General features: G+C 39.8%; 1 protein-coding gene across 4 annotated transcripts in view; it reads right to left on the reverse strand.

Moving 5' to 3' along the window:
• Lis-1 (LisH and WD40 domain-containing Lis-1) overlaps window positions 1-15,165 on the reverse strand; it is a 28,733-nt gene that overhangs the window by 9,005 nt on the left and 4,563 nt on the right. For 2 of the 4 annotated variants that reach the window (XM_076203992.1, XM_076203996.1), the window contains exons 2-6: window positions 10,011-10,107; window positions 5,577-5,730; window positions 1,959-2,105; window positions 1,252-1,408; window positions 123-297 (exon numbers count right to left, since the gene is read on the reverse strand). In XM_076203992.1, the coding sequence (XP_076060107.1) occupies window positions 123-297; window positions 1,252-1,408; window positions 1,959-2,105; window positions 5,577-5,730; window positions 10,011-10,048 (671 nt within the window). In that variant the 5' untranslated portion in view covers window positions 10,049-10,107. Of the gene's footprint in view, window positions 1-122; window positions 298-1,251; window positions 1,409-1,958; window positions 2,106-5,576; window positions 5,731-10,010; window positions 10,108-13,550; window positions 13,582-13,731; window positions 13,763-15,165 lie in introns of those variants that run through there. The other 2 variants (XM_076203994.1, XM_076203995.1) reach the window with 2 other exon arrangements.

Below are 15,165 nucleotides of genomic sequence, written 5' to 3' on the forward strand. Positions count from 1 at the left end.
ACATACTAAAACATCCCTTCATTCTCTCATCTCACTTCTGTCACATTCCTTAATTTTCTGTGATTATAGTAATATTAAGCCTCACTTGTTACTGGCCTAATTTCAATACTAGAAACACTTACCCTGTGGTCACTTCCCACATTTTAATAGTTTTGTCCCTGGATGAACTGAGGATGAAATCTCCGGATGGCATGAAGGTGACTGAAGATACGTTGTGATCATGTCCGTGCATGGTCTTGACACATTCGTACGATGAAAAGTCCCACAGTTTAATGGACATGTCTGCACTGCATGACACTGAAAGGGTAATACTACATTAATCACTGAAAATACATACATATACCAAGGGCATTTTTCCCCTTACAAGGGAGGTAGCCAAAGTCAAAGGCATAAATCCACCCCCACCCATTCCATCCCCACATACTCCACTCCCATCCACCACCTCCCCCCTCTCACCCCAGTCCAGAAGCAATGGAGCAAGACACAGCACCTTCAAAGCAAGGCTGCTTCACCCAATCTTGTACACTTTAATTACTAGTATACATTCTTTATATATATGAAGGCCTCGAGTAAAAGGGGAATGCCTTAAGCAGGGAAGGTAAGGAGTGGGAGTTAGGAGAGTGGAGATAAACACCTAAGCAAGATGCTGTAATGATTATCATTTATTTTATATTGTTTGTTTTTGTTTTGTTATCATTTGTCTGTTTGGTTCTCATTTATTATTAGTTATATGTCTACTTATTATTTACTATTTACCCGATTGCTTATTATTTAACTATACCTATGCATTTATGTATTTCATTTATTTACATTAATCTTTTATTCATTTATTATATGATTTTTTTTCGCATCCGACCTAGATATGGACCAAAAGGTCTCCTGTCGGCATGCTCCACCTTAGTAATCCTTTGATAAATTGATGGAGCCCAAACAGATTTCTTCTCAAATTCTCTATTTACTTGTGAGGGGACAAGGCAGATGGGTTGACTTGTAAACAAAATGGTGGGTGGGAGTGGGGCACGATTGGCTTTTCATCCATGAGAAACTAAGATGGAAGGAAAACGAACACGTGTTGGATGGGAGTTGATTGCATGCCTTAGTTGGCTACCTTCCTTACAGGAGAAGCAACCTTTTGGTACATACATATACATATACCAAGGCTTAATTGAACCTCTCATAGAGGTTATTTATTATTTCATGTCCACATATACGATATGTAAACAACTTTTCAACAACACTGTAATCACAAACCTAAAAATTTGCCCGTGTGGTCAAAGGCAATGTCCTGGACACTGTCCGTATGCCCTTTGAGGGTCTTTTCATAGTCGCCTGTTTCGTAGTCCCAGACTTTGATCGTCGCATCTTCACTGGATGAGATCATCACTGAGTAGAGGGGATGGAGAACCACCTGAAATGTAAACATAACTACTCACAACAAAGGAAATTTCATCTTTAAGGTGACCTCTGTATTATAAGATAAACTCAGAGAAAGAGTGGGGGTGGGGAGAGTAGACAGGTGTGACGAGAGGAGAGAGAAGCGAGGAGAGGGCAGAGAAGAGAACAAAGATAATAGAGAGGAGACAAAGAATAACGAGAAAAAGTAAGAAAATGTGAGAAAAAGTAAGAGCAAGAAAGTAACTGAGAAAGTTGGAGAAAGAGTAAGAAATAATAAAGAAATTCAGAGAAAGAGCAAGATAAAGAAGAAAGGTAAGAAAAAGAACATGAAATAGAATATATAGAGAGAGAGAGAGAGAGAGAGAGAGAGAGAGAGAGAGAGAGAGAGAGAGACGAGAGAGAGAGAGAGAGAGAGAGAGAGAGAGAGAGAGAGAGAGAGAGAGAGAGAGAGAGAGAGAGAGCCGAGAGAGAGAGCCGAGAGAGAGAGCCGAGAGAGAGAGCCGAGAGAGAGCCGAGAGATGAGAGAGCAAGGCTTCAATCTTCCAAATGCAAGCCAGCCTCACCTTTGTGACCGGGGCACGGTGGCCGGACAGACAATATTTCTCTGGAGGTCTTGGAATCCATTCATTTGGTGATCGTTTATCTCTCGTTGGTGCTCCAGCAATATATTCTCGTTCTGCTTCATTTAACTTAACTTCTAATTCCATCACCTGGGATAAAAATAAAAGAGAAGGTTACAGATTGATACATACATACATATACCAAGGCTTTTTTCCCCTTACAAGGGAGGTAGCCAAAAAGGGAAAGGCATAAAAACACTCCCACCCATTTCATCCCTAAATACACTCCACACCCCTCCCACCCTCCCTCTCATCTGAGCACCTCCTGGATGACGGGTCATCCCTGCACCCTGCCCACCGCCCTGGTTCAGAAGCAGTGTCACAAGACACAGTACATCCACAGCAAGGCCGCTTCATTTAATCGGCGACCCCCCCTCTCCGTCCCCCTTTGCATATAAGGCGAGGACGGGGAGAAATCCCTTCGGGCTGCGTCAACATTTACTCACACATACTACCCCACCCCCCCGCCCATTCCTCCTCATGCAGTCACAACATCATCCATATACAACCATCCTCCACTCACCTCTGTCTCCCGTCCTCTCCCTTCCTTCCTCAACAGACATTCCCCTCTTCCCCAAAGCCCCCTTCACCCCATCCATCCACCTCATCCTAGGACGTCCCCTCATGTTCACTCCCTCCACATCTGCCTTCCATACCTCCTTTACTAGTCTTTCTTCACTCATTCTTTCCATGTGTCCAAACCATCCTAATATTCTTTCATCAACCCTATCTCCCAGCTCCTTTTTCACCCCTGTTCTCCTCATTTCTCACTCTATCCAGCCTAGTAACCCCCACCATACTTCTCAGACACCTCATCTCAAACACATTCAAACTCCTTCTCTCTTATTCTCTTATGTTCCACGTTTCTGCCCCATACAGTGCTGTTGGCACAATCACTCCTTCATACAGTCTCCTCTTCGCATCCATTCCCAAATGTCTATTCCTCATTACACTCTTTAAACCACCAAGGCATTTACTCGCTTCTCTCAATCTACATTCTACCTCCACCTTTTCCTGCTACACTTGCACCCAAGTATCTAAAACTATCCACTTCCTCCAGTCGCTCTCCCTTAATGTTCACTTCCAGTCTACTGCCACTTTCACCCCTTGTACATCTCATCACCTTACTTTTACCCACATTTATCTTTAGCTTTCTTCTATCACATACTCTCCCAAACTCTGCCACCAGCTTCCTCAATCCCTCCTCTGACCCTGCCACAAGCGCAGTGTCGTCCGCAAACAACAGCTGGCTCACCTCCCACTTTTCTCCATTTTCTTTAACCATCTCCAATCCCTGACCCACTAAGATGCTAATATAATTACAAACACTGCAGTAAATCTTCGAGTAGTTGTTCCTGCCTCATTGAGGAGGTTTGCACATATGGATAAATGAACAAAGACTAGAAGCATGTGTGGGGAGTATCAATCAATTTATAGACCTACGGCTCTTACAAGAGGCCCACAGCTACCAAGCAACTGGCAGCGGACACTGGACATGCCCATAGGTCACTCGGAGAGAAAAAACTTGTGTTGCTAGGGGGTAGTGAAGGTTAGTGTAGGACGAGGTGCTCAGTGCCCCATGTAGTGGTTGCATATGTGGAAAGCACAAGGGAATAAAATGAGCTCAAGAAGAAGTGGGCAGTGGGCAAGATGCAGGGATGACCCATCATCCAGGTTGTGCCAAGATATGAGGTAGGGAAGAGGGTAGAGGGGAGGAGTATGTGGGGAATGGAAGGGGTGAGAGTGGTTTCTATGCCTTTGTCTATTAGCTACCTCCCGTGTAAGGGGGAAAAAGCCTTTGGTATATGTATAAAGAAGAAAACTGAGAAAGATGGTTAGACAGTGATAAAGAATTCTCTGGGTTCATGTAGAAGCCTGAGAGCAGGTAAGACAATGCAACCCATCAATCTGTGTCCCCAGGTCTTTCTTGTGAGAGACACGCAGCCCTCGGGTAACCAGCCATGACCCCTAGTTCAGCCCTCAAGTCACTAAAGATGACTGTGGATGTCTTGATGCGGCAAGATTAGGACGGCAAATGACCAGGGGCACAGTGTTTTCTATGTAATGGCTGCTTCTGGGGCAGTATAGTTCTTATTCACCTCAGGAGTGATTTCTTAAGGTGATGAATCGGTTTCCCCAGAAGACCTAGGGCCCTCAGGTAATAGGCAACAACCTCATGCCTTGGACCACATGTCACTAAGAGAAATAAGTTATGATCCTGTCTGGGGTGAGAGAAGGGCAGAGGCCAGGATGATTCTGTGTTGGTCCTTCTGTAAAGCTGGGCAATGGCCTGAACCATCATCCCAGTGATGCTCTTGCCTGATAGGAGTGGATTGTTACAAAGTGTAGTATTAGGTTTGGGAAGGTCTGTCTATAAAGGATTATAAAGGTGGAGCATGCTGACAGAAGACCTTTTGGTCCATTACTAGGGCAGATAAAAAATAAATAAATAAATAAATATATATATATAATGATAAAATAAATAAATTCATGGATATAGTTCTGTAGTAAACAAACAGGTAAACAGTAAATTGACATAACTAATAATAAATGAAAATCAAGCAAATAATAATAATAGACAAATACATACATACATATCCCAAAGGCTTTCCCCCCCCTACAAGGGAGGTAGCCAAAAAGAAAAAGGCATAAAAACCATTCCCACCCATTCCATCCTTAATACACTCCACTCCCCTCCACCCTCCCTCTTATCTTGGCACCTCCTGGATGACGGGTCATCCCTGCATCTTGTCCACTGCCCTGGGTCAGAGGCAGTGTCGCAAGACACAGTGCATCTACAGCAAGGCCGCTTCATTAAATCGGCGACCCCCCCCTCTCCATCCCATCATACAGAAAAGGAGAAGACAGGGAGAAATCCCTTCAGGCTGTGTCAAATTTTTCTCACACATACTACCTCAGCCCCCATCCCCCCACCCATTCCACCTCATGCATCACAACATCATCCATATACAACCATTCTCCATTCACCCGTCTTCTGTCCTCTCTTGTCCTTCTCAAAAGACAAATAATAAACTAATATAAAAATGGAATGCTAATTTTGTTACTTAGGTGTGTATGTGCTTTTGCATGTGTTCTAAGGTGCTGGTAAGAAGCTCTTGTCTATCTACCTATCATCCCTGCATCCTGCCCACTGCCAGGGGACATAAGCATGTAGCAAGGCCAGCTCACTTAATCGGCAACCCCCCTCCCTCTCAGTCCCCTCATGCAAAAAAACTGAAGACAGGGAGAAATCCCTTCGGGCTGCATCAAAATATCATTCACACATAACCACTCCCTACCTTCTATCCACTGCCCATCACTTCCTTGCATAACAGTATCATCAACACACAGCCACTCTCTACTCATCCTTATCACCTGCCTTCTCCCTTCCTTCCTCAACAGACATTCCACTCTTGTTCATTGTACCCTTCACCCCATCCATCCATCTCATCCTTGGTTGTCCCCTCAAATTCAGACACAGACACACAACTGGGTTGAAAAGTGCAACTACAAAGAATGTCAACAGCAACAAATAGATTATAACAAAGCCGTTGCATTTACCTTCTTCTGAAGCCTGATGACAGAGGTCCATTTCTTTTCGAGTAGGCCTGCATACTTTCGTTCGATATCCCCTGGCATGTCTGCTTCCATTTTGAAAGCCTCCAAAGCTTCCATATAGCCATTGCTGCACAAATAGTCAGCTATGGCTTTGTTCCTACAAATGAAAACAAAATCAAATTCATGATTTCCTTTTGGAGAAATAATGGATAATATAACACAAAAATTAAAGTTTTCACTGTTATAATCCTATGTATCTATTATGCAATCTATAGGCCATGAAAAATGGGTCATCCTACACAATTAATACACAGACGGTACACAGCTGATCAAAATAGCTTAGAAAATGTTAGACGATGCAGGTAACAATCAGCTTTGAAGAAATTTTACTCCACACAGTGCACATCAAATCCAGTTCCAGAGAATTATTTAGATACAATATGCATCAATTACAGCTGGAAGGACTTTTGTAATTCATTATGCAAAAATCTTGTTTAATAACCCAGGATATCAAAAAGAATGGTGTTATTTTACTCCTTTCTTGTGTTGGGTGAAGGCCTGATTGGGATTGGTCACAAATGCAAGTACTAAAGGTTGTATGTTCTAGTACTAAAGCATGATTTTGTGTCAAGTTGAAAAATTTTATGCCAGTGTTGCAGCACAAAAGAGCAGTACAGTCAAACGTCGGTTCTCAAACATCTCTGAACTCAAATAAATCTGTTTTCAAATGAAAAATTTGAGATGGAAATATCTGTTTCCGAATAAAATTTTGGTTCTCGAATGATGCTGACATGTGGCTGCTGACAAAATACAGTTCCCTGTTGACCACTGAGCTGAATAGTTGCAATGTTCTTTCATTATCAATTTCATTCCATTCAGTATTTATTTTCCTACACCAGCCCTCAGTCATGTTAAGCAAAAAGTGATACTGGTCAAGGAAAAAGAAAAGTTGTGAGAAAAACAATTGAAGTGAAGAAAGAAATTATTGCAAAACACAAAAATGGCATTTGTGTATCTGATCTTGCTGTGCAGCATGGTACAGCAAAGTCTACGATTTGTACTATCCTCAAGAATAAAGTGATAAAGTCGGCTGATGTTGCAAAAGGAGTGACTGTCATTAGTGAACAAAGACCACAAATACTCGAGGAAGTGGAAAAGTTGTTGCTTTTTGTCACATTGCAGCCAAAAGGGTACAGTACATACATTACATAATAACTGTACAGTGTTGCTTTGTCATTAAATTTACTTTATGGTTTTCGTTTGATTTACACTTTCATGTTTTTATATGATATATAAAGTGTAATTAGGTAAATAAGCATTAATCTCGTGCTTGAGAATGAATCTCCTTTTTTTTTAACCTTATTTGTAATGGCAAAATATAGTAGTTTTAGAACATATTTTGGAATTATGTTTGAAAACAGAGGTTTGACTGTACTCACCATGTTCCTAATTTGACATTTATGTGAACAAGGAAGTGGTCATGTAGGTCTACCACTTCAGTTGACCCTCTTAACCCTTTAAACTCCGATGACAAGATTCATGTCATTTGGACAAAAAAAAATAAAAATTAAAAAATTAAAAAATAGAAAAAATAAATCATAAAACACCAAAATGTTTTATCAAACACCAGGGGCCGTATACACAAAACTTGTTAGCACTAACAAATAGCTGTTAAGGGTAACAAATTCCTGTTAAGGCTAACATTTAGCTGTTAAGCACTAACAGTGGATACAGAAAACTTGTTAGGGCCTTAAAAGTACTGTTAAGATAAAAGTGCTGAGGAGGACTATTAAGCTCTTAACAAGTTCCTGTTAGTAGAGAAGATGGCGGAGCAACAACAACTAAATAGATGACTGCGAGTTTATCGACAGCGACGGGACATATTTAACGAGTACAATGATGACGAACTCATCAAACGCTTCAGAATGAACCGTGCTGGTATAATAAAAATGGCAGATTTAGTGAGGGACAAACTTCAATCCCGAACAGAACGGAATCGACCACCGAGTCCTGAGACGAAGGTGGCAATTACCCTATGATATTTAGCCACAGGTAAAATGCAGCAGTGACGAATTTGGGACCTCGCAAGCATCAATCAGCCGTGTCATTACTCAAACAATTGATGCACTATCAGAACCAGATATTGTAACTCAGTTTGTAAAATTCCTATTGACTCGCCAAGAAGTGCAAGTAAAACAAGCAGAGTTCATGGAAGACTGTAGGTTTCCCGGTGTTGTGGGTACCATAGATGGCACAAACATTAGAATTGGGGCTCCAAGTGTCGATGAACATTTATATGTAAACAGAAAACAATACCACAGCATCAACGTGCTTTGTCATGCCTCCCTCTTATCCTTGTGGTTTAAACTTGGCTTGAATCGCCCATTTATTATTATTTTTTCTCCATAATCACGTTGATCAAGAGGAGTGTTTCCTCTTGTGACCAGTTTGGCTTCCTTCTTTTTCTGTGTTTCTTCTGCCATGTCTATGTCCTCTGAAATAATTGTTGAGTCTTCTGTCGGAAGATTTGTCTGTGGCACGGCCGCCTGTACAATGCGCCTTCGTCCAAAAATATCTGTCGTTGGTTAATAAGTACTTCTAAAAACCCATACATACGATATCTATGTGCTATCATAATACTTTATTAATAAATTCTGAACAACTGCATTAATAACACTGTTTTATGTGTGCAATTTTTGATAATACGTCCATTTACATGTTCATAAGCTGCTAACTTCAGCGCTGTTTAGCGGTACTTGACAAACAACTGTTTGCTAGCTAACAGTTGTTAGTTAAGCATTGGTGTATAACTTTTAGTGGTTTTCTGTTAGCTAGCAGAGATTGTTAAGGCTAACAAAAAAGTTTTGTGTATACGGCCCCAGAAAAATACGACGTCAGTCCTCACGCGGTCAAGCCGCAGCAGATGTTATTCGGATGTACAGGCCGGCGTGAGGCCTACCATATCCGGTTTTTCGTATCTACACCACAAGCGGCTGACATGAGTTGAACAGGTTAATATCATATCCCATAACAATGTATTCCTGATGCACTAGTTACTAAGGGACACCTGGAGCCTAACTTTACAAACTTGTGAGTTTATTCAGATTTTAAAAGAAATGTAGCACTGCACTGCAGTCTACAGAGTGAGGAATTTGATCAATCAACTGCGCTGGTTTTCTCTTACACAAAACCCCTGGCCCCAAGGAAACTGGCCACTGCCACCAGCTTGGCAAAGACATTAAATGTCCCAGATATAACCATCACACAAAAAATACAAAGCATCTTATATAAGGCTTACAGTTATTTGCTCTAGACAGCTAGGTAATTCTCAACACTAAGTGACACATGGACTAAATCAATGACCATGGGTCTAGGGCAACTGGACTCGTTAAGATCAAAGGTAAACTGGATTACATGTACATATTCTATGGTATACTTAATCACTCCATACACTAAACCTACTATACTCATCCTAGGAATCACATCCAAACATTTCCTTTAATTTCATATCAAAACTAACCTACAGTAAAATCCAACATTAGCCTTTTTCTTAATTTAATTTAATTTAAAGGCTCACCGATGAAATATTAATGATATCATGCAGGGCCAAAATTTAATTCTATACAATTGATAACTGATTTTACAGCAAGAGCATTAGGTGCATTAATAAAGGGCAGAATACAATAGAAGAGATAGAGGGAGGGGGAAGAAGAAAAGAATGAGAAAAAAGAAAAGAGAGAGAGGAAGGAGGAAAGTGAGAGGGAGGGAGGGAGGGAGAGAGAGAGAGAGAGAGAGAGAGAGAGAGAGAGAGAGAGAGAGAGAGAGAGAGAGAGAGAGAGAGAGAGAGAGAGAGAGAGAGAGAGAGAGAGAGAGAGAGAGAGAGAGAGAGAGAGAGGAGAGAGAGAGAGAGAGAGAGAGAGAGAGAGAGAGAGAGAGAGAGAGAGAGAGAGAGAGAGAGAGAGAGAGAGAGAGAGAGAGGGGAGAGAGAGAGAGAGAGGGGAGAGAGAGAGAGAGAGGGGAGAGAGAGAGAGAGAGGGGAGAGAGAGAGAGAGAGGGGAGAGAGAGAGAGGAAAGAGAGAGGGAGGGGAAAGAGAGAGGGAGAGGGAGGGAGGGAGGGGAAAGAGAGAGGTAGAGAGGGAGGGAGGGAGGGGAAAGAGAGAGGTAGAGAGGGAGGGAGGGAGGGGAAAGAGAGAGGGAGGGAGGAAGGGGAGAGAGGGAGGAAGGAAGGGGAGAGAGGGAGGGGAAAGAGGGAGGGAGGGAGGGAGAGGAGAGAGAAAAAGATAAAAGAGAAATGGACAAAAAGATAGAGAGTTGGGTGTGAGGGATGGGGGGAAAAGAGGTCTAAGAACTATGTTAAAAAAAAAATTATTACCTTGTTCACAAACTGCCTCTACTAACCACAGGAAAGCTAAAATGCATATTCAAATTGATACTCACAGTTCCTCACGTTGGCGCTGTGACAAAACCATTTTCATGATCGTGGTTAATCGTTGAGACAATCAAGCTGTGAGTAACTCTTCTTACACCTCCATACCTGCAATTAAAAACACGTTACAAATCCAATACAAACAAAACCATCCTGGTCGCTAATCCATACTACTGCATCCTGCTTCCCATCTTGACAACCACATTTAATTAATGTAAACAAAAATTTAAAATTTTCATCTATAAAAATTAAGCATACTTGTGTTAAGCAAAAAAATTCTTTCAATTAAGATACTTGTCCTGTTGTCCAACATAAAGTGCAAACCACATTAAAAATAAATAAATATAATAAAATAATTTTCATCTACAATAATCAGGCATACTTGTGTTAAGCAAAAAAAACTCAAGTAAGATACTTGTCCTGTTTGCCATCATGAATTCCAAACCACATTTAAACAGGTGCTGCAGCTTTTAAAAAAGCCTTTACTTATTGTGCTCTAGATGGAAAAATAAATAAAATAAACAAAATCTCCTCAGTGTTTGTTTATGGCAATGCTATTCTTCAACCCCCCAAAATGCACACAGTTCTACCTTGTGAACACTCATAAGCATAAGGACTGTACAATTGGCTGTAATATGCTGGTAGCAATGTGTGTGTGCCAAAAGCTGCATTGGAAGGACAGTGAAGCAACACAACACAACAACACCTTAAGCAAGTGGCAAGTACATGACCAAAGGGACTGGCTGGGGATACAATACAGATAAACAAAGTTTACGGCTTTGGGTGATGAAATGACTAAGAGGAAGATGGAAATGAGGAGGTAGTAGGAAAAAGAGTAAATGGGAAGGGGAGGATTTTTGAAGGCAATATGTGGTAGTGGGAAGGGAAGGGTAGAGGAAACATAGGAGGGGGAGTAGGTTCTCAAGTTGGATGTAGGAGGGCCATGGGAGTAGGTTCTCAAGTTGGATGCAGGAGGGCCATGGGTAAGTTAAACAGGTGTAGAAAGGGCAAGATTAAGTTAATATGAATGGGTGTTGTATGGGCATAGGTATAGAAGCACAAATTGAACCATCAAAATCCATATAATGAGGAACTTCTTGATTGTCTACCAAATCTTCCAGTTATTCACAACTTAAACAGACCTTCACAACTGCAAGTGCACGAATTACTTAGTGCTATTAAAAGCTTGAAATATAACAAAATAGAGGCATAGGTGGGGCAAACAGGAGCAGTAGAGGCATAGGTTGGTTAGACAGGTGTAGGAGGGTCATAAGGTACATGGATGTAGGACAGTGGTTCTCTAAGTTTTTTGCCCCCAATACCCCAAAGTTCAAATTGGTCAATCTGAACCTCCCCCAATATTAGCCTAATTCTTTAGACTTTTAATTTACTGGAAAAAAAGAGAGGGAAAACAGGACTGTTATAAACAAACATGTAATAAACTACAATTGTTACACAAAATATTTTCCAGAATGCCTTTTTGAATACCCTCAAGAATTGATTCTAATACCTCTTGGGGGTATTGAGGCAGTATAAGAACACCTGGTGTAGGAGGTACAAGATGAATTAATCAATTAAAAATAGGGTGACAGATGTGAAAAAGAGAAAAGAGAAGGTATGTAAGAGGACAAGTAGGCAAGAGTGAAGTTTGTGATGAAACAAAACTCGTAGAACACAAATATGAACTTCAAAACTGCTGATATTCCAGACCATATCTCTGCTGCTGTTAACTGATTACATGATTTGAAAATATTAAGCACAGTGGCATATCAATAATCTGATAATAGCAGGCAATTCAAGCCTAAGAAGAGAATTTATACAATATTGATTTTTAACCATTTTCTTTTGATAGAAATAAGCTACATGGGCTTAATGAACATCCACATATTATACAAACATCACAATATGGGCATTACTTTTTTCTCTTTTCTACTTGTTTTAACTACCATTCAACAGGACTGTGCACCAAAAGTGTGTCCAAATGTTGCATGAAATTGTCTGGCTAATTTTTATAAAATTGCTACTTTTTCTTTTATTTATATTCATTGCTGAGACACTGGTACTGATAGATATTTTAGGAGGGTGTCAGAAAGGGGAAGGGGCAGTAGAAGTTACGACTATGACTTTCTTTGGGCAGAAATTAGTCTCCAATTACAGGAAACAACAGTTTAAGACAAAAAAAAAAAAAAAAATCATAAGTAGAAGAATTTCCTATGTTATGAGAGGGGCAAATCCTAACATCGAATACATTTAAAATAAAAATGACAAAAGCTTCTACATTCTACTAATGGACTCCATGACAGATACCTGCTGAGGAGTTCCTGCAAGATGGATATCAGAAAGAATCTCAATGTTACCCATTTTCAAAACCCATCAACCCCATCACCAAAACCTGGAGGAGCAGCCCCAAAGGGCAGACACACTGTTCCTAAAATGGGTTCAAGATCTCTATCAACTTCAACTGTGTCTTCCATCTTTTCACATTTGGTAGGCTGTTCCCCTTTTCCTACTACTTTCAGCTTATAAAAGCACCACACTATTACCACAATCTAAAATTTCTTCCCAAAGAGATCTATGGGAGAGCCCAAGGACCAGTGCCAATCAAATTTCCCTACAATTGTGAAAAAATATACAGTAGAACCCAGGGCAATGAATTTAATTCATTATGCAACTATGTCCTTAAATATTAAGATAGCAAGCCAAAACTACTTCCATTTTTGCTTTAAACAGTGATACTACTAAACCCATCCAAAAGGAGCTATGAAATGGGAAAAGACATTTCACTTAAGTGGTCATACATATTAAGCAATTACTATTTCTGGAGTAGGCATCCTTACATTGAAATGTTGTACCTAATTTTGTAAAAACTGGCAAAACTCACCCTAATGAATTAATTTGAGTAATAAATGTGTGATGTTTCATCATGCAAGCTTTAGGCTTTAAATACAATCACCTTCATTAACTGCTATATAGTTTTCAACCTCCACATACATCATAATTCTCTACAACTTTCAACATGACATGATATACTGATAAAAGATAAAAACTAGGCAGTGTTACATCCTGTATGCTGCTTTAACAAGTACATATGGAATTTGAAAGGAATGGAAACTAGGAAATCCAAGCTTCAAAGTCCTAAGCATGATAAAACAAAGGAATTAAAAGTTAATTTTGATTCTTTTGCAATTAGTCTAACTTGCCTAAATGAAGATTTCAAACATGACCTCTCCCAGCTTTTTTGCATATTTAATCTATGCCATTTTTGCATATTCAATATATGCCAAAAATTACAATAAAAGAACAAGTCCAAGATTTTGTAAACTTAACCTAACTGCAGTAGCATTTAGAAAGCATCAATGAATGTGAAGTTGTTTAATTACAGTTGGCTATTCAAAACAAAAACATATGCTCAACTGAGATCCTGAAAGCCAACTTAAGCCATACAAAAAAGCCAATTTCATTTGAATGCATTAGAAACAAAATCAGCAGTGCTGTAGAGAATTAATTCACCGTGAAAAAAGGATCATATAATGCATGCTACCTATGTTTACCTTGTATACCAATTTTGCAAGAACTCTGAAAAACAAAATATAGGAAATAACCATCTAAATGGCAAGGGAACCACATCCACATTGAAAACATACAAACTATCAATATTTTTCTCCTCCATGCACCCACAGACTGGAAATGCATAATACACTTAAATATCTAAATAATTCCCAGTCCACTTACACTGGCACCAATGTCCTCTACTTTGGAAGGCCTTCAGGAAAGGTAAGACAAAATTAATATACTGACGTGAAGACACTAATCAATATGCTATAAAGTCTAAACATAATTTTCTGTACATTCTAATTACTATTTACAATCATACAGACCAAAGTGTTACACACCCACATGTACACACAGTACAATTTGTAAATGTACTCACAAACATTCAAAAGACCACACATAAAACACAGATTGCAATTTCATTGGTACTTATGGGTTCTCTGAAGAGAAACCATGCAGCTTCCAGGTAATTGGCTACATTGTAATGTCAAAGGCAAATGAAAGCAGCAGGGGGACTAGCCCCAACACCTTCATATTTTTCTCACTCGGTATTCTTCGATTTGGCCACCCCATTTCACATATTACCGTAGGATAGGGTAATCGGGCCATCACTGGAGTAAATGGGCCATATAAAATTATTCATGTATGTAAAAATTATGTTACAACTGGTATATAAAATTCTGGTAAAATGGAGGTGAGGTATTTATTCAGGGTAAAAGTGAAATATTTTAAAACCAATTTCAATTAAAAAAGTGAATAACTTTTATATGGCCCATTTACCCCCCCCAGTGATGGCCCGATCCTACAGTATGTATGCATGACAAGTTGCACTACTGTGTTTAAGAAGACCTGTAGATGTATTTTCTTTACTAATGCCCACATAAATACAGCAGGGCAATATGATTTCTAGGAAAGGTTAGGTTAGGTTAGGTTAGTAGAATTGTGTTGACAAGGTTTGTGTAATTAAGAGTGCCAAAGAGATGCATAAACCCACATGTCTACCAAACCTACCAGTCATCCTCATTCCTATCAATTTATGGATGATGTAGAATAGTATGGTGTGCTGTACACAAGAAATGTTCCTCAGTCAAGTCATTTCAGTGACCTGTAGCCACACATCCCATGTAATTATAAAACCAATTTGATGTTGATTAATGTTAGTATTTACTCTGTGAAATAACTGAAGCATGGCAAGCTTTTGGTATTAACAGGGTATAGAATATACCCATTTGAGCCTAAGCATATCCAAAGGAAAAGGAGAGATTATGACAAAAAATTGTCAGGCAAGTGACCTTGTGAGTGCTAATTTACTTTCATCTGGAGAGAGTGTGAGAGAGAAAATCATGTTTGTCATCAACATCTTTGCAGCAGTCAATGCTGAGTTTGGAAATTGTTACCAACTTGAACCAACATCAACATCACGACCTCCATCAACAAAGATATTGGCAACTAATGGTATATAATGACAATCCTGACTATTCTGAATGGCAAATACTACTTCCCATTTTTAAATTCCCAGACTTCAGTGAACTTCCATGTGCTCATCAGACTACTATACAGTATACACATGTGCAGACAACTCTTGTAATAGAAACCTGAGGCAATAGGTATTAG

Source organism: Oratosquilla oratoria, chromosome 20, assembly GCF_046742065.1.
Source record: "Oratosquilla oratoria isolate Oo_2021 chromosome 20, ASM4674206v1, whole genome shotgun sequence".
Lineage (NCBI taxonomy): Eukaryota > Metazoa > Arthropoda > Malacostraca > Stomatopoda > Squillidae > Oratosquilla > Oratosquilla oratoria.